At 38.7% G+C, this 19,772-nt stretch overlaps 1 protein-coding gene across 7 annotated transcripts in view; it reads left to right on the plus strand.

Moving 5' to 3' along the window:
- Positions 1–19,772, plus strand: part of GRIK1 (glutamate ionotropic receptor kainate type subunit 1) — a 169,386-nt gene that overhangs the window by 122,881 nt on the left and 26,733 nt on the right. For 3 of the 7 annotated variants that reach the window (XM_071754868.1, XM_071754898.1, XM_071754890.1), the window contains exons 8-13: positions 7,093–7,200; positions 8,053–8,097; positions 11,146–11,259; positions 12,385–12,588; positions 13,216–13,439; positions 18,648–18,766. In XM_071754868.1, the coding sequence (XP_071610969.1) occupies positions 7,093–7,200; positions 8,053–8,097; positions 11,146–11,259; positions 12,385–12,588; positions 13,216–13,439; positions 18,648–18,766 (814 nt within the window). The remainder of the gene's footprint in view (positions 1–7,092; positions 7,201–8,052; positions 8,098–11,145; positions 11,260–12,384; positions 12,589–13,215; positions 13,440–18,647; positions 18,767–19,772) is intronic. The other 4 variants (XM_071754879.1, XM_071754912.1, XM_071754904.1 and 1 more) reach the window with 2 other exon arrangements.

Consider the following 19,772-nt stretch of genomic DNA (forward strand, 5'->3'; position numbering starts at 1 on the left):
TAAAAGCTGTAGGATACCATACACGTAGTGGCATGGAGACGCTAGGACATACAGAGGTTCCTTTACTGTCACTCAGTCCATGCTGTAAATGTTTTGCTGAAGTAAAATGTTCTAGTGAGGTGGTGGCTAAAGGAAATGAGAATGTAGAATCTCTCTTCAGAACAAGACTGGTTTCCTTTTAAGTTGTTTATTTTGATAGACCAGCACAGGAGCAGAATGAGTTTCCTAATCTCAGTCTGAACACACAATGCATTCATCTTAGATGATATTTAGTTCCAAAAAGACTATGATGGTAGCAATTGCCAATATGCAATGCTGAATGAGCAAATGTAATTTGAGGAATATATACTAATAGCTTCCTGAATTCCAGGTCAGATGATTGCTAATAGTTTTTTTTCTAATGATTCATTCATCATTACAAGAAGAAAGAAAAGTAATGACATCATGGTGGTGTAATTTAATAGCTTTTATTTCACAACTGCTGTTAATTAGAAATGTGCATTAATTCAATAACTGATGTTCAATTTTCATAGAATCATAAATTGCTTTGGGTTGTAAGGGCCCTTAAAAAACATATAGTTCTGGTCACCCTGGATGGGCAGAGACACCTCCCACAAGACCAGGTTACTCAAAGCCCCTTCCAGCCTGGCCTTAAGCATTGTCAGGGATGAGACATCCACCACCTCCCTGGGCAACCTGTTCCAGTGTCTCACCACCCTCACACTAAAGAATTTCTTCATAACATCTAATCTAAATCTACCCCCTTCCAGTTTAAATCCATTACCCTTTGTCCTGTATCTACATGCCCTTGTAAAAAGTCCTTCTCCAGCTTTTCTGTAGGCCCCACTCAGTTACTGGAAGGCCACTACGAGATCTCCTTGGCTCCTCCCCTTCTCTAGGCTGAACAACCCCAACTCTCTCAGTCTGTCCTCATAGGAGAGGTGCTCCAGCTCTTGTGTCATCTTCACAGCCATCCTCTGGATTTGTTCCAACAGCTCCAAGTCCTTTTTGTGTTGGGGGCCCAAGAACTGGACACAGTACTCCAGATGTGGTCTCACCAGAGTGGAGTAGAGCGGGCAATCACCTTCCTCAACCTTCTGGCCACGCTTCTTTTGATGCAGCCCAGGATATGGTTGGTTTTCTGGGCTGCAAGCATCCATTGCTGGCTCATGTTGAGCTTCTCCCCAGCCAACACCCCCAAGTCCTCCTCTTCTCAGGGCTGTTCTCAATCCATTCTCCACCAAGCCTGTACTTGTGCTTGGGATTGCCCTGACCCATGTGCAGGACCTTGTGCTTTGTAAACTTCATGAAGTTTGAACTGCCCCACCTCTGGATCCTCTCAAGGTCCTTCTGGGTGGCATACTAGTAACTTCTGATAATACATAAATAGTGTATAATGCCAGGAATTAAACATATAAGTATACTTGGCCTATATAGACATCATTTAAAAAAAATCCATTTGATTACTTTTCTTTGTAGGTTACCTTTGACATCCTTGGGAAAGCAATTTATCAAAGGTCAACATAAGCTCACTGAAAAAAACCTAGGTGGTCAAGAAAATATCTTTATCTTCTAATAGGGTTCACTCTAGCCTCTGAATGTACTTCTCCCACAATGAAGTGTCCAGTTAACCAATGTCTGTTCCAAGATCCATTAAAACTGTAAAAACCCCCACTGATTGCATGCCTTTAGGTTAAGGTTTCAAAATATTCAAGTTATACATAAACAGCAAGAGAAAGAGAAAAAAAAGAAAGGAAAAAAAAAAAAAAAAAAAAAAAAAAAAAAAAAAAAAAAAGGAGAGAAATGAAAAATACAGACACCATTAAAAAAAAAAATAACTAATTATGGCCCATTGTATACTTGGGAAACTTCTCAGATCTGTAGCATTAGGGTTTTTTGTAAGACCAGATGCAATTGTAAGGCTTTTGATTGAAGAAGACTGTCATTAGACAATGCACTTATATTAAAAAATAGTCTTAACATGAGATGTTTATTCATCAATTTACGATACTTCATATTAAACAATAATTCAGGTCTCAGTGAAAGATTCAAAGAGTCTGAATATCTTGCACAGGGTAAGGTTTGAATCTGATATTGTTAAGGGTTTTAGAGCTGTACAAGAGAACCATTTGTTTTCTGTCACAATCCTGTGCTAAAATAGCTTTTCTTCTTGGTTTTTACTTAGAAGTTTTATCAGCTCATTTTGTCTATATAGTTTACATTTTTTAAAGACATGACAGTTTCTACTTGTACGTATTAAAGCAGATTAAATATGTACACATATTTTGTAAATGATGTGGTCATAGTAGTTTTTGCCTTTGGGAGTGCATATATGTACCTCAGATATTTGCTAATATTAGTTCTGGACATATGTTCAAAATGAGGGTTCTTGTTTTTTGAACGGTGGAGACAACAGAAAGTCAAAACTTGTGTTTGAAACTGCAGAGATTGCTTGATAAATTGTGAGTGGAGGTCTAAGAAACAGGTTCATAAGAACTACTTTATTTCACAATTTATTGGAATAGGTGGAATATTAGTACAGGAGTGGAAATGTGTGCACATTATGAAACGTGATTTTAAAATAGTAGTTTAAAAAGGTAAAACAAAAGTATGCTTTTCCATTTTTTAATTGCCATGGCACTTTAAACTCTTTAAAAAGGATGTTGAAAAAATTTAAGTATTCTAATGTGAAATACAACTGTCCAGTATCTATGACTGTGACACTGGACTAAGAAAGAGAAAATATACCATAGAAAGATGAATGGTTAACTAAAACATTTGGATAAACTTACATGCAGTAAGAAAGAACAAATATATAATAAAAATACAATCAATTTGCCTGAGAAAGATTTGTATGCAATGTAATATACACAAAATTCACTATATCCCTTTGTGGCTATATCAAAAGGATGAATATTTATTCAGTCAATGCCTTATATGGACTCTAAATTATGATTTATTGATCTCATTATAATACAAATTTGGAAATATAAGTGAGGTCTGGTAGAGTCAAAAAAACAGAATATGAAATGTACTTGTTTTACTTTAGTAAGTCTAGTAGCAGATGAACTAATTCATTCTCTGTTTAAATTGTCAATTGGCTTTTGGTGGAACTAAGGCTGCTATACTAGTTGATATAAGGTGATGAAATGGAAATTGATATAAAGATGGTATGATGGTGGTATGAATTGATAGCAAGCTTCTGGAGTGTTTGCTCTTAGAAGCTGAGTCATCTTCATTTTCTAATTTTCCATCAATGTATTTATATGGAAATCAATATTATATTTTGGATATTAAGTCCCAGACTCCAGTTTGTAGTTTATCCACAATCATTTTTTTAAAGTAGTGAAAATACAAACTTTCACAGTTTTAATTAAGTTACTCTGGATATTTTTGCCATGTCAGGTATCTGACAGCCCTCAGAGATGACTGAAGACTTATCTGTAATCTATTTACTACCCTCTCAATGCTTTGTAAGAAGATCTGAGTATCTGCTGGTTCTGTATGGTTTGCTTCTCAGCTACCAGTTGAAACCAATAAATATATTGGATTAATCCCCCGTTTTGTTGAATAAAGAAGAGAAAGTCATCAAAGGTTTACAACTTAGGAATTATAATTATCTGATAAAACACAGTATTGAAGAATGTGAGACCTTAGGTGAACACTGCATTGCTCTACTACTGCAAACCAGAACCCCAAAAGAATAGCATTCTCTTATGGTTTTGTAGTCAGAGGCAGACTGCAAACTGGCATAAATGAGATCTAAGCCAAGCAAAGGATGTTACAAAGAGAAGCCACTGAAAATCACATTTTTTAATTAAGCTGTAAGCTCTACTCAAAATTACACAAACAAAATGGAAAATATATCCTCTCCCTAAGAGTTTCAAATTGTGCCATTACCTCCTCTAATATTAAAGCAAGGACAGAGTGCAAAAAAGCAATTTCTTTTGATGAATTACATGAGTAGGTTCCGATTCAACTTTTATTATATCCTGTAGCATTTAACTCGGAGTGTCATTAGAAATATTAAAATTGCTATAAATCTTGCATATAAAAGCATGAGATCTCATTGCTGTGTTAAACAGTTGTGTGGTTTCTGACTATTCAGAAAGTTCTGCTTCATTTCTGTTCATTAATTGCATTTGAGAACTGTGCAACTTTTGCCTATTCTGTTTCCCTGAACACAGCTCCCAGTAGAGATTTGCATCCCTGATTTACCTGACAGGCATCTAGAAGCAATGGCATAGAGCTCCTTTCAGAGCAATGATGCATTTCACTGTCTTTGCACGCAGCAGGCAGTTGTGTTTTGAGACTCAAATCATATTAAAATCTCAGAAGTTTTAGCTCTGGGATGGACTGTAGGTTCCTAACTCATTTCTCGCTTTGTTTCTTAAGGAAAACTTGGGTTTCTGATCAGGAAAGAAACATCACCCGTGTGTCTAGACATGCTACACACAGAGGACACACATGTCTTGAAGTAAGAAATAAAATTATGCTCACCGGACTCAAACCTAAACATTTTATTTTTATTTGGATTGAATAAAATAAATACAATTAAAATAGGAAAATAATTTTAGAATTCAAATTGAATTTGAACCGTGTGCCTCACAATTAGTTCTCAAAAACACCTTCAACTTTACATGTAACTCTTCTGAGAAACAGTCTCTGACTCCTGTTTATATTTAAGTCCCATTTGAGTCATTATTTGATGCTCTAAGTGGGACTTAAGTTAATGAAATATTTTCTGCACTTCTCTGCTATTTTGAAGTTTAAGCCTATACAGCTTGTAGCATCTCTTCTTTTATTTTTTTTTTTTTTTTTTTTTTTTTTTTTTTTTTTTTTTTTTTTTGGTTGGTTGAAGGTAGAAGCACAGATGCCTATTTTCAAAAGTGAGCTAGCAGTTCACCATATAAATGTTTTTATGAGAATGGAGATGTAGTCTCCTGATACCATTTCCAGAAGTAAGATATTGGTTCCTTTATTCAAGATCATATCATGTTAGTAGAGAAGCTAAGCATCTGATATATGACCAATAAATGTGAGTGTTTCACAGAAGCAAATCGCCCTCTGTAAGAGGAATTGATCTCTCAAGATCATGTTTTAAAACGTGTTCCATCTTTATGAATAAGAGACTGGGGTGGTATCAGAGTAGTCAAAAGACAGACTGGAAGAGAGATATTATATAATGAAATGCATTCATATGTGTCTCCTCCTGTATCATAATATATCAGCATAAAAAACTACAGGTGTTTCACTATTTAGAAATAAGATTTTCATATGTTACCCTGTCATTAAGATGGAAAGTCTCTTACTAAGTTTGTTGCATTTGTACTTTTCTTATTTTATTTAAGCATGCTTCAAAATCCTGTTACATTTCCACTGAATTAAAGATGCACCAGATTTGTCTGACACCCCTGGTAATAACACCCCAGCATCTGAGAATAAATCCTGCAGATTCAGAGTTAGAATTTAGAATTAACAAGTAGGAGAGACAACATTGTGTTTTCTGGTTTTTAATGCAGCTTTCCTTATGTCATTGGTTTACAAAAAATTGAATTAAGCGAATAACAAAGTGCAGTAGAAAAGCTTGCAATTTAAGAATTATATGGCTGAAAAATAGAAAAAAAAGTGACATCATTTATCATTAGTTTTTCTCGTATCTTTGAAGGATTTAATCTAATGTAGGAGTTCCTGAAAATAGATTACAAACGTTGTCTGCACTTTGAAATCCAACAAGCACTTTTTTTTTTTTTTTGTAGATAAATGTTTCAGCTTTGGGGACAAAGGGAAGGTTATATGAAAGACAGATAGGTCTCATTTAAAAGAAAGTGAGTTTGCTGGGAAGCTTACAAGACACAGAAAAATTTAATTGCAGAAAAAGTTCTGGACATTGATTCTGCTGCAAGCAGAAGCATTCTCCTGCACAGGGAAACATTATGGCTGTACTGACTGATGTACAAAGTCCACCACATTAACTTTCTCCTAGTGCTAAAGTTCAGAACAAGAAAAAATAGGTTTAACTTAGAACAGTAAAAAATTGCCAGGACCAAAACCGATCCCCTGTGACTCATGTGACATAATTCAAACACATAGGTAAGACTTCTATGTATCTTACGCTGCAAAATTTTCATTAGGTGTCTGTGCCTGGCTGATTTTTTCCTGAAAGCCATGATCTAGAGCCATCAGAACGGTGCCATCAACACCTGTTAGCACAGGCAGTGGCAGTGATCCTATTAATTTGATACACCTACCTCCTTGGCATACTTGGGAACTTGGGTTTACTTCCTCGGGGATTCAAACTGAGTAGGGATTAGTGAAAAATTTCAGCAAAGGCCAGAACATTGGAAGTCCAGTGTTGGTGGGAGTCATTTAACTGCAAGTGTGAATGACAAAAGACCTTCTTTTGTTTGTCTCTTCCTGGAAAAAATCTGGGTACTAAGTAGCTGTGGCAGTATCTATCTCTCTAGACTAGGAAATGTACAAGTGAAGTGCAGAGAAAGCTGTGGTGGTTTGGGATAGTTAGTTACCTTCCCTCACTGAGGACCTTCTGAGGATTCCCACTCAGCACCAATTGTCATTTGTTGCCAATTTTTCACACAGAACTTAAAGGTCCTGGTCTGGTGTAACGAGGACCATTCCAGTGATGCTGCTGGATTTAGACGGTTGTACTTTAAGATTCAGCCCCAAAGTTTGGAGAGAACAGACTCTTTTTTAAAAAAAATTCTTAGTGAATTCATATGCAATGCAAAACCTTCGTGTCCTTAAGCACATGTAATATTTATTTTGTTCTCTCTTTCTCTCTCTTCAGTGTATCTTTTTACATGTAGTACTAGACATATGTAAATCAATATATAAACTGTCACAAACATGTGCCTGATTGTAAAATACAAAACATATTGAAGAGGATCTAGATAACAAAAAAAAAAAAATTTTGAAGAAACTGTTTTTTATCAAAGTAACAAAGCCACACATGTTCAAACACTATTTGGAAGAGATTCAGTACTACAGTTGATTTGAAATGCAATATTTATTATGGCTTCAGAATAGTTACTACTGATTATTAGAGGGAAGGGTGTTTTTGTGTTCACACAGGCACGGTGGGACGGCCTGACAGGGCGCATAACCTTCAACAAATCTGATGGCTTACGGAAGGATTTTGATTTGGACATTATTAGCCTCAAGGAAGAAGGAACAGAAAAGGTAACCAGATCTTTTGTAAAACAGTGACAAAAGTCTAATTTGACAGAGACATAGGAAAGCCCATTCTCCACAACCTCAATCTCCTGTCCATGGGGTAAACCCCACCTGTTCTGAAGAAAGTCAAAGTTAAAACAGAGCTACTAAGATTGTTTTAGTATTTTACAATGTGTACCTTGCATTCCAAGGTATGGGATAAGAATGTGGGAATGTGATCTGAATGGAAATAATAATTTAAATGCACATTATTCTCATTTCTTTACAATGTAACTTGGTGTGGTAAATTCATATCCATAGGCAAAACCTAGACTTACCTTAAGTGTACTACTTGTAGTAAATGTGATGTGAGGGACAGAGGAAAGAAAGTTCTTGAGTCATAACCTCAACAAGAGTGGAGATGTCAAAAATTCTTCATGTCCTTGAGATTAGACCAATTCTTTTCCCCTCATACCCCTAATTGATCCAAAACTGTGAGGCTACATGGGACCACTTGAGCTGTAACATCCTTGAAAAGAGATCTTTCCACATGATAAAATTTTAGAAACTGGTTCTTCATTCCAACAAAAGGCAAATAAAATTCACGTTCCCTCAGGACACTGGGGGAAGCACCACAGGGTTTCCTCCACTACTGCCTACAAGGTGGCTGCTGGGAGTGTCCAAAAAACCCTAAGGGAGGTCATGTCATCTGGAGACAGCATTGTCCCTTGCTGTGTGTACAGTGGTTTGATTGACTCCGAATGATAATTGATGATGGGTTAATTGAGACTTTAAATGTAATTGCTCCCACATAGGTCTGCAGACTGATTCTCTTTTAATTTTTAATGAAGCACTCTGTTTATTTTTCTCTGTACCAAGGCTGCTGGCGAGGTTTCTAATCATTTATATAAAGTGTGGAAGAAGGTTTGTACACACACAGGTGATGCAGAAAAACCTTTGGGATGAGTCTTCAGACTCATCCTCTGGGTTTTGACAGTGACTCTCATTTGCAGTTTAGAGACAACAGTCTATCTGAGAGCATAAATTTTTTTCTGCTGGAATAAGTTTCTTCCCAACTTGAGACATTCTTAATTCCAAGTAGTAGGAAGATCTAGTTTTTCACCAAAGCTTTTTTTTTTTTTTTTAATTAGTATTATTTTTCTTGGGAGTTGTGCCTTTCCCCTCTTTGAATAGAGGACCCTGGATGCAGCGAAAGCATCCTTTTCTTAGCTGTTATCCTTCCTGATTCACCTACAGTTCACCATGAGTTGTAAACGTACACCATTTCAAATACCTATTACCATGAGCAGCAAGGACTGCTTTAACATGCAGAGTGTTTTTTTCTTTGCTTCTCAAAAAACGTGTCCTGTGCAGGCAGTGTTCCAGCACTGTTGACTCAAAATTTTGACAGGTGTGTTATTAACTTCTTACAGATAATAATAAAGATGATTAAGTGGGTGCTGTCGTTCACTGACACATGGAAACTGGAGCTAAGCTTGTTTATAAAAGAACTAAATTACCTCAGGAATCTCAGCCCTCTTTTAACATGAGGTGCCTCTGCCTGGTGGAAAAGGCACAAAAGTGGGAGTCAGGCACCAGCTTCATGCCATGGGCCCCACTGGAGGTACAACCCACAGCTGCCATTCTCTAAGGAGAAGATAGCAACTGCGTTCACCCTATTTAAGGTGTTCTGGAGTAAAAAGACAAAAAATTCTTAAAACACTTAGAATTATACTTTGCATAGATTTCACACAGTTCTTATTATTTCCCACTGCTCCCACAAACATGGTTGAAAAGACTGGGTTTTTGTTGTTTCAAGAGGGATATTAATGCTGCAGAGTAAACTAGTGCAAAACATCCTAAGGCACTCTTCATGTTCTTATACAGCACATATTTAATAACCTTGTTTTAATCTTCAGTGAATCAGGCTAAGGCACACAGACCCCCAGTTCCCTCATTACTGGTGAAGAGATCATCCTACCTGACATGCAGAATGTTATTGAACCTCATTTTTTATTCTAGGCATTTCGTACTATTCTGAATTGATTTAAACCAAATTACAATTGGTTCAGAGCACAGGCATGCTGAGAAGGTCATATGACACCTCTCAAACTTGTCACTAAACTGCAATAAATCCCCCAGATTCACCATGGTGATGTACTACCCTAGCCTCATTCTTCCAGTACCCCTCTGATCTCCTCCATCGCTCTAATCAAGGTTGACCTGCAGTGTTATTCTTTTATCCAGACACAGAGTGGTCTCCTGGTGTATTTTGTATGCACTGTGACTGTGTTGCTCCATGTTCTTCATAGTTGTTCTCCTCTTCCCTGCTGCCAGCAGAAAAAAGCCTATCATGTCAGTAAAAATGATCAGAACAGCTTTTTCATTAACTCAGCCACCTTTGTGCAAATTCAAGGACACTGGTTATTTACTGTATTCCTGGCACAGGCTGTCATAATATCCAACATTTTATTTTGTGTGTATTTTCCAGATCAGTTTCCCAACCTGATCTAGTTTTGGAAACAAAGGGAATGACTAATAAACACTTGATAAAACAAAACAAAATGAAACAAAACAAAACAAAAAGGAATTGCTATCCCCATTGGTCATGCTTTGGAAAAAAGTTTGTGAAAGCAATGGCACCCAGGGACACAAACCCAACATTTGTTCCAAATTATACAATTACACCAAATACACTCATCAGGCACAAGCTAATCTGCTAGGTTTGATACAAAGGCAACACCACTATCTTTGCTCCAGTTAACAACCAAAGAAAAAGAGTCTAGGCTGCATCTGAACTGACTGAGCATCTGACAGAAGATAGAGACCTTCAGTACACAGAAGAGGTCAGTGGGGTTTGGTTTTGGGCTGTTTTAGCTGCTTCAGTGGCAGTTTCATGAGGGAGGATCTGAAAGCAGATCCTTCCTGGGTACAGCTGAGACATTCTGGCAGAGCAGCTCAGTGATGAAAATGGCTCTGTGGATGGCCAGTGTCAGTCCCTTAAACCATCCCACTGGTGCTCTCCACAAGTGTCCAATACAAACCAAATGAAAATACAGATCCAGCCCTTTGCCTGGATTTTTCTCACACCACCCCTCAGCCATGTAAATCCAAAGGCAAAAAAACCAAAAACCAAACCCCCAAAACCAAAACCAAAACAAAACACCTGAAAAGGCTTTCTGACTGCGTTTATGTTAAGTAAATATTTGCCTGAATAAATCAACATGGTTATAATTTCTACCCTCACAAGGTCTAGATCCAAATCCACTGAAATCATGAATATCTTTTCCTTGAGGCTTTATTGAGGATTGGGCATTATTTGTTGCAATTCTTCTCTATCTCTGGAGCTAGAAAGGAATTTGTCTTTGATCACTTATATTTACTGAGCAGATACTGATATGTGGGTGAAATAGTATCATTTCACTAGCCTGTCATGTATAGTAGACAAGAAATGACAGAATAATCTTTGCTAAACCTGCTGAAGGCACAGTGGAAGCAAAAGGACAGTGCGTCCATCCATCAGCTTCAACATATTTATTCAAGATTTTAATCTACTGTATTGGAAGAGAGAGGTCTTGCTGTATGTTTGAACTCTACCTTGTGAAAAAACAAAAAAAATCATGAAAGTAGACATTTGACATTTTTAGCGGGAAACAAAGTCATCATGTTCCACTTTTGTAGCAAATTGGCTAATATATATCACTGTATTGACCTGCCTTATACTCTTACAGCTTATTCATTTCCACCTGTTTTTGCAAGGGCAGTGTGTTCCCTGTGTTTTCTAAACCAGCCATTTGGTGTTGCTGCCTTACACAGATCTACAGCCGTTTACCCTTCTCTAGAATTTTGTGCTGCTGGTATCTCTTTCTGTGCTGACCAGAGCCAGTGCACCCTTCCCTGGCAGTGAACCTTTAAAGAAATGTTTCAGCTGGCAAAGGCCAGGCAGCTGCTCACCCACTCTCTTCTGCACAGATTGGGGTTTGGAACTCATACAGTGGCCTTAACATGACAGACAGCAACAAGGACCGATCGACCAACATCACCGATTCCTTGGCCAACCGGACCCTTATCGTTACCACCATCCTGGTGAGTTTCTATCCGCGAAGGTGACACCACCTGACAGGCTGTAGGTGGCCTCCACAGCCACCTTTTTTGTCTCCACCCTGCACTCCATGGCTATTTTCCACCACACTAACCAATATTTTGTTAAACTAGGCTGGTTTCAAGCAAGATTTTTGATTTAGACTCAGAATTGACGTTCACATTGATCTGTCCACAGGATTGATTCAAAAACATCCCACTGTCAATTAGAGACTCTCAGGATCCTCTGCTCCTAAAATTGTTCACTTTACTTCAATATTTCAGAGACAAACACTGCTTACTTTTTCCCCCCAGAATTAACACATGCAAATACTCAGCTATGTAGGCAGTACTTACACATCCTTCCTTTTTAACTAAAATGAGATGAAGAGGAATGAAAGAAACTAGCCAACAGTGGAGAGAGAAACTGAGCTATGTCCTTACTATGATAAATGGAAAATATGCACCTGGGTATTCACCAATTGTTCAGCCTCATACTTTCTCCCTAGCCAGTAATGCCACTTTTTTTTCAATTATTTGGCCTAATTCCTCAGGAGGAGGGAAGGAGATCAAAGGCTCCTTCTACACTTCTACTGCCACAATAAACTGCAGAAGCCTGCTTTCTCTGATCTTCTATCCAAAACCTTTTAACAAGAAAAGTAGCAAGGTACTTCGAAATCTACCTATGCTATTCTCCATTCTCTCATGTGAATGCCTGCTTAACTCACAGCTATTTTATACATTTGAAGACTCAGCTCTCACTGAGTATCTGGTCTTAGGTTCTCCTTTTTCTGTTATTTAGGCTTTTCTCACTTAAAAATCCCTTATTTTCCCATAGGGTGGGACAATGATCTTGGATCTGATTTTGGAGCTGCTAAGCATTACTTTAATTAAAGTCCCTGGGAGCTATGAATGGTCTGTTCCACTGAAAATTAGGGCCCTTATGCTTATCATTAATTGATTCAGTCAATTTGTTAACACATCTAAAAAAGCTTTCAATGGACATGGTAAATTACTGGTTTCCATCTAATTGCAATTAATTCATAAAATATTCACATAATTTAGAGAAACTGATATAATCTGAAACAAAACTGATTTCTCTCGCTGTATGTCTACTGTCTTTTTCTACAGGAAGATCCTTATGTTATGTACAAGAAGTCTGACAAGCCCTTGTATGGAAATGACAGATTTGAAGGTTATTGTCTGGACTTACTGAAGGAGCTGTCGAATATTTTAGGCTTCATCTATGAGGTCAAACTAGTTTCTGATGGTAAATATGGAGCCCAGAATGACAAAGGAGAGTGGAATGGGATGGTCAAAGAACTGATAGATCATGTAAGATTGAATCTTTCTCTCTTTATTTTCCTTTCACTTGTTGTATATTATATGAAACCAGCCTAAATGAAACGTTTGGTTTAGGTTTTGGCTTGGTTTGTTTTTTATAAAGCCACTGGTCTGTATTTCTTGCCATTTGTCAGAGCAGGAAGTCATGTCAGTTTGTCTGAACCAAGAGTATACTGGTGTTGGGGGGATCCTCCATCTGTGGTGGGACAATGGGTCCTGCCCACTCCCTGGATACAGACTGGCAAAGGCTGGGTTTCCAGCTCACTGGAAACCCTGTGAGCAGCCCTGTGGCAGCCTCTGAGCTGTGAATGAAGTCCCTGTCTGGATGCACTGGCAGCCCTCACTCTCAGTCTGCTCCATTGCACAGGACCAAGCCTCATGCCCCCAGTCATACTTCTCCTACTGCCATGAAAGTCACAAATAATCCCTCTGCCTGCAAAAGGAGGAGACAGAGTTTCATGTACCAACCAATACCCTAGCACTGTTAAATTCTGTCACGCACTTCAAATTTATAGTCAAATTTCATTTAATTTTAATGCCTGGGGGGAAAATGGGAGGAACGGTAGCGTGTTTTCTGAATATGGAAAAGAATAAGTATTTTCCCATTTGTGTTTTCAGAAAGCTGATCTGGCAGTTGCTCCTCTCACTATTACCTATGTAAGAGAGAAAGTAATTGATTTTTCCAAGCCCTTCATGACGCTGGGAATCAGTATTTTGTACCGGAAGCCCAATGGGACAAACCCTGGTGTTTTCTCCTTTTTAAACCCTCTTTCTCCCGATATTTGGATGTATGTTCTCCTAGCCTGCCTTGGAGTCAGTTGTGTCCTCTTTGTCATTGCAAGGTAAGTTGAAGACATAGTTTTATATATATCTACATTAATTGCCTTTTCTCCCATAGGTCCTCCCATGTCCTCTGTGAAGTCAACATAGTATAATACTATCCTAAGGGTTTTATCCAGTCCTAAAACATAACGTTCTAGGAGGTCTTTTGGTATTTTCACATCTACACTTCTATCACTTTTTCATATTGCAATGTGATGAGATTTTGCTTTCCTTAAGGGCTGAACAGAGGAGAGATATCTGATGAAATATGTCAGCTTTTTTTGTCAGTACAGACGACCTCAGCACACTACATCTTGAAAAGCAGTTCGCCTTACTTGCATGTAGAACTTCTCTATTCCACTAACAGTGCATACAGTTAAAATGTAGGAAAGGGGATGTGAACAGATTTTTGCTGAAGGATGTTAATTAGCTCCACTCATTTCCCCTTGCAAATACAAGATGACGTGCCTGGGAACCTGAGAGGACAAGTGACAAGGTGATGTACACCCAAGACTCTCTCCTAGCACTGTCCTGAGATGAACCCTGCCTGTCGGTTGCAGGGTCCCAGTGAAGTCCCTGTTCAAAACCAGCAGCAAATAAGTATATACACCCTGATGTTCCAGATGAGGATAGAGCTCATAATATTCTCAAAGGCAGGTGTAGCACAAAGTTTCTGGACCAGTGAAGTACAGTTACAAGTCCAGAGGGCCAGCACAGCACTCTTGTACCCTGTGGCTGAAATTTACCTGAAAAAATGCTAGACAGCTGATACTATTTCACAAATGGGATACAGGATGCTTACCATGGCCTCAGAGACTATGGAACAGAGTTTTGGGAGTCACTTGCTCTTGAGTTGTGAACAAGAGCCAGTCAAGCATGCCAGAAAAAGAGCTTAGAACTTTGTAGGAGGAGAGTGATCATTTGAAGCAACCTTTTCTAGATACTCCTTAATAAACCTGGACACCAAACTGGCATATTTATTGTCCTTCAAATAGTGGCCTTGGAATTTCATTTCCGACTCTGTTTCATTTTACCACATCTTGTCTTTAATTTTCCCTTTTCATAATTTAAAATGTAAATATTTTTACTAGTTTGAGGTTTGGTTCTTGTTACTGAGGATCCCTAATTAATCTTTTCCCCAATTCTGTTATGGATTGGTTTACATATACAGCAATGACAGATTCCTCATTCAAAAAGTACATGAGAAAACAGGTTGGGAAAATATTTATACTATGAAATATAAGAAGCTAAGTGATGTATCATTGGAATTCCACATATTCTCATCACAGCAAAGGTAACATAAAAATGCTGTGAATTTTATTGCAAACAGTGGCATTCAACTGTAAGAAGTCAGAAATAATATATATATATTCCAATATACACATACACATCACATTCAAATGCCATAAAATAATAGTAACTGTAATTACCAATTCTGATAATATAACACATTGTGCCTCACTTCCACTTCTTTGTGAGCGAGGTCAAATGAAGCTCTTGCTGTTTTTTCTCCAACTTCCTGTTTTCTTTTAACCAAAAGACACAGCCCTGCAAAACCTTAAGTGACACAAGCAGTTCTGCTGAGGGTGGCTGGCCTCAGACATACATTTCTCTGTGGTCCACTGAACAACCTGTGTTCCAGGTGGACAACTTATGTGAATGCTTCCCTCATTTGCATGTTTCAACACTGCTATAAAAGTATAGAAATTTGTGGCATTTCCTTTTTCCTTTAAAGTCCTAAGAATGTGAAGACAAAGGAGAGAATTAGAGGAGGAGAGGTGATGGGTTAACTTATTAGTGTTGGCCTTAGGTAAAAACAAGAGTTCCTCTATCCCTGGCAGCTATGGGACTGTATACAATTAGTCGTGAATTTCCACAAGCTCTTGCAGTGGCTCACTGTACCATAAATAATAACTCTTACTGTACTCAAATTATGATCTCATTGATGACTAATATGAAATCTGCTTGACTGTGACAGATTGACTTTTCTATTGTTGCGTGCCAAGACTAAAAACATCCCATAGTCTTCTCCACCTCAGAACAGTCAGAATGGAAAACAAAGCCTGAGTGAGTTATCCCCAGCACTTCTATTTTTTAAAATAGCTGCATCAAGTTTGCAAGAATAAATAAGCATCAGGGTCCTTCCTCTGCCTGCTTGTAGAGCTGCCCACATGCAGATACGTGGCCAGGAGCAAACCAAAGAGAAGCCACAGTGCTCACAAATCATCAGCTGTGAAATTTGTTTGCTTTTCTCTCTGGACTGTTAAATATTGCTCCAAGTCACAGTGAAGCCTTTGGGTAAATCCATGGGTCCGCCCTGAGTAAATGTGTTGTGTTTTGTTTCCTAAATGTTTCTAAAGAGCAGTAGATCCAGGAGCAGTGTAACTAATGAAGCCTGATTTCCCTACAGATTTGTGTCTAACGGTGGATTGTGATTGCCAGCTGAAGTTTGTTTGTCTGTGTGTTTGCTTTCCCTGCAGCTGAAGGATTTATAGGCGATTTTTCTCATGCGGATTAACCGATACGTAATGAGCTGTGAGCTCATCCTGCAGCTTCTCTCCTAGTGGGGCTACTACTGCAATGTTTCACAACACTTGCAGGAGCATAATAACCTCTAAGGCCTCCACCTTTTTGTCAAATATGGCTAAGATTATCTAAAAGGCTTACATGTCACTGAAGGCATAGACCCACACACATTCATAAGGCACAGCACAAAACCCGACTTGTAACAACTTAAATGTATCAAGTTTTCATATTCTTGTAACACACCTATCTGAGGAAAAGAGGAAAAGAACCCCCTAGTTCAGCCAAAGAGTTACTGTAATTTTCTGAATGTCTAACGGTTTTCTGATAGAAATGTTTTCTTTAACTTATATTTAAAACCAAGAAGATCACAACTATATAGGCTGAAGTACATAAAACTGTGTTCATGTGTCATCTTAATTTACTTTAGACTTCATACACTAATTTACTACAGGAAGTTAAGCCATTCTTAGAGACTATATCTATATCTGTTCACACCTCCAGGCATGTCAAGGTTTCTATAAGATTTGGCAAGTATTTCAGCAAATATGGGATAGATTGGTTTTAACCTCAAGAAGCATCCACTTTTTAACACTGCCACAGTAAATTGAATGGTTAAGAGTATATTGACATCAGTTCATGAAAGACAAATACTTGTGAGTAATCTTCAGACTGGGATAATATTCCTTCTATTTCTTCAGACTTTTCATCAGCTGAATAATATCTCATTTACCTTTGAGTCTTACATAATTCTGTCATTGTTATATTAATTTTTAAACTCAAACACTGAAGTTTTTATTGCAAATGGTTATAGATTGGCAGAGCTCTTTTCCAGAGTTCACTGGCAATGAGCGAATGTTGTGTTTTCTACTAAAATTTCCCCTTACTGCTAATGCCATATCAGCTGTGCTGTTGTTTTGATGGTTGAGGTAGCTAAGGTAACAACCAGTGGTGAATAATGTCACACAGAGCCTATACAAAAAGGTGCTTAAGTGACCTCAAGCACCTTGTTTATATCAGAAACCTCAACAAATGTACTGCTGAAGGTCCAAAGAGAAAAAACACAGGGGAAAATGGCCAGGAAAACTGAAGGCTTGAACAGTGAAATATAACAGCATTGTAAGCCAACCTCTTCCTAGAGCTCAGCACAGCAACAGAAACACAAGAACAAAATTAGCTTTCATTTCAAGGTGAGAAATAGTCAGTCTGGTACCACAATAAAATATATCCTCATTGCTATAAAGATCTCTTCAGTCTGGCAGATAGAGTTTTGCTGCCAGAATTTCATTGCCACTTTCTACGAAATGCTGTTTTACTCTTGGTGATGGAGACGTATGTGTCCAACCAGCTGAATATGGTAGTTGTCTGAAATGATGCAAAACTCCAGACTTAGGCTTCCCAGCCAGGTCAGGCAGAGTTATTTGTCTTTTGTCAACAATCTAGTACTTTGTGGGTGAACACTTAGCATGGCACCACCTGACCTGTGTGGTGGTTTAGAACCCAGGACACCTGCAGATCCTAATTCTGGGTATCTTGTTAAAGATGTGTTTTCCTCAATGTGAACAAACTGAGCTGGAAACAATTCTGTTACTACATACCACTTGCTTCCATTATTCTAGCACAGTTTTGAAACATGTAACGTGGTTATTACTTCTCTTTTAGCTGGTGTATGCAGAACTATTGTATCTTGAACCTGAAAGCTGCTTCTTTTGTTATGTTTAATACTATCATACTAGTAATGGTAACATTGCACAGCTAATGGCATCCCAAGATACACAGTTTCAATTTGTAGGTGTATTACTATCAGAGCTGATTACTATTAGAGCTAAGCAAGACACTCATCTTGCTAACGTGCATGAATTCAATGCTTAATTACACTGTTAAAACAGTAATTAAAATGTGTTGCCATGACATTGACAACTAAAGCTATATTCATAAAGTTCATGAGGAACTATGCAGCAGTGGGAAGCAACAGTGGGCAGGGTACCATGGAGAGAAAAGGTCCTTGAAGTAACTCCGAGCATTGTACAGAGCAGAAGGGGCATGGTTTGCAGTTGCAGGAAATGTGCACGGGGAATAGAGCAAAATTCTTCCATTAAAGGCAATCCTTTGTGTAACTGTCTCCCTGCAATGCCAACAACTTGGTTCTCTCAGGCCCTGCAATTGCTCCTGAATGTCTTCCAAGGATCAGCAGCCTTTTCCTCCACTGACACGGCAGCCTCACGCAGGGAGAGCACGTTCAGCATCGAGCATCACATCTGCAGGCGGCAAACAATGGTTGCCTTTAGAGGGCTGCTGCTCCTTCTTTGTTTTCTAAACCCTTTCCCAAGGAGCAGCTACACGGCTTCCAGTTGTACCCCCGCCCCTGCAAATGTCTGTCTGTCTGTCTGTCAGCGGTGCAGACAGGCGAGCGTGGGGCATTGCAGCGGCCTCAGCCTTGAGGGCTCTGACCCAAGAGCGGGAAGAGTGAGGCAGTTTCCCGGGGCTAGATCCAGATTATGAAAATGGTTCCTGGCACTGCAGCACTGCTCCACATCTTGCGTGAGGCAGCTGCGAGACGTCCCGTGGACAGCCTTTCAGCAGAGGTTTTTCTTTTTCTTGTTTCCTTCATTAACCTCCTTCACTTTGTGCGTTGTTCAGCAGGTTTGCTGCCGCTGTGTGTACTCTGCTTGATGTTTACAGATTGTTTCTGTTAACTGCCACAGGTTTACACCATATGAGTGGTATAACCCCCACCCGTGCAACCCAGACTCAGATGTGGTGGAAAACAATTTTACTTTACTAAATAGTTTCTGGTTTGGAGTTGGAGCTCTCATGCAGCAAGGTACACCGGTTACACTTCGTTATCGCACACGTCCCACAGTCTGCTCAAGGGCTTCTGTGCTGGTAAACTCCACCCTCTGTAAATACAGCATATACTGTAAAACCTGATCTCAGACAGGAAGCGATACAAGAAAGGAAGAAAACGACGGGCTACTGCAACTGGGAGCAGACAGAGGAGGAAAAATGTGAAAGCCAGAATAGGGCTGCAGCAAGAGGAGGAAGGAAGGGAAACACCTAAGTGAAAAGGAAGCAGACAGGGCCACATGGGAGTTTCTGGAGCTGGAAAGGAAAATAACTGCAAGAAGACTATGAAGTGTTTCATGCTGGAGTTTATTGGTATAAAAGAGGTTTGGCAACAGGAAAATATTGGGCTCCATCCCAACAGAAACAGTAACAACCTTAGCTACCCTAGAAAAATTGCTTTAACTGCCAAATAAAAAAGGATGTTCTTTCTTCAGAAAGGTTGTTAAGTTTGTTGGCACTTGTCAAGCACTTTGTTTAAAACCAAAACTAAAACCAAACTTTTTTTTTAATGGCTTTTCTGCAGGTATGAGTCCCATCATTCTGTAAATGCATCCAACCCCAGGATCATTAAGTTAACCCAGTCACAAGTGCCTGTTTGCTGATGATTTTGGGAACAGATGACACTTTATTCAGTTGACAAGGAAGGGCAGTGGAGCTTACTCTATTTGGGAAGTCAAACAGATATGTGTACTAAACACATTTGTTTATGGTGTGTGTTCTAAGGTTTCCAATTAAATCATTATTCACCAAAACTGGGGACCACTGAAAAGGAGGAAAAGATTTTCTGACAAACATTTCAAGTTGAATCAAATCTGAAAAAACAACAAACCAACCAACCAATCAAAAATAAAAAAAAAACAGACCCCAAACCAACCCACCCCATGAATATAACTAAAAAGGTAATGCAGAGGAAACTCCAGAAGTACCTTCGTATTAAATCCCTAAATATTTAAGTAAGGAATATAAAACCATCTCTGCATTTA

Source organism: Heliangelus exortis, chromosome 1 (genome assembly GCF_036169615.1).
Source record: "Heliangelus exortis chromosome 1, bHelExo1.hap1, whole genome shotgun sequence".
NCBI classification, from domain to species: domain Eukaryota; kingdom Metazoa; phylum Chordata; class Aves; order Apodiformes; family Trochilidae; genus Heliangelus; species Heliangelus exortis.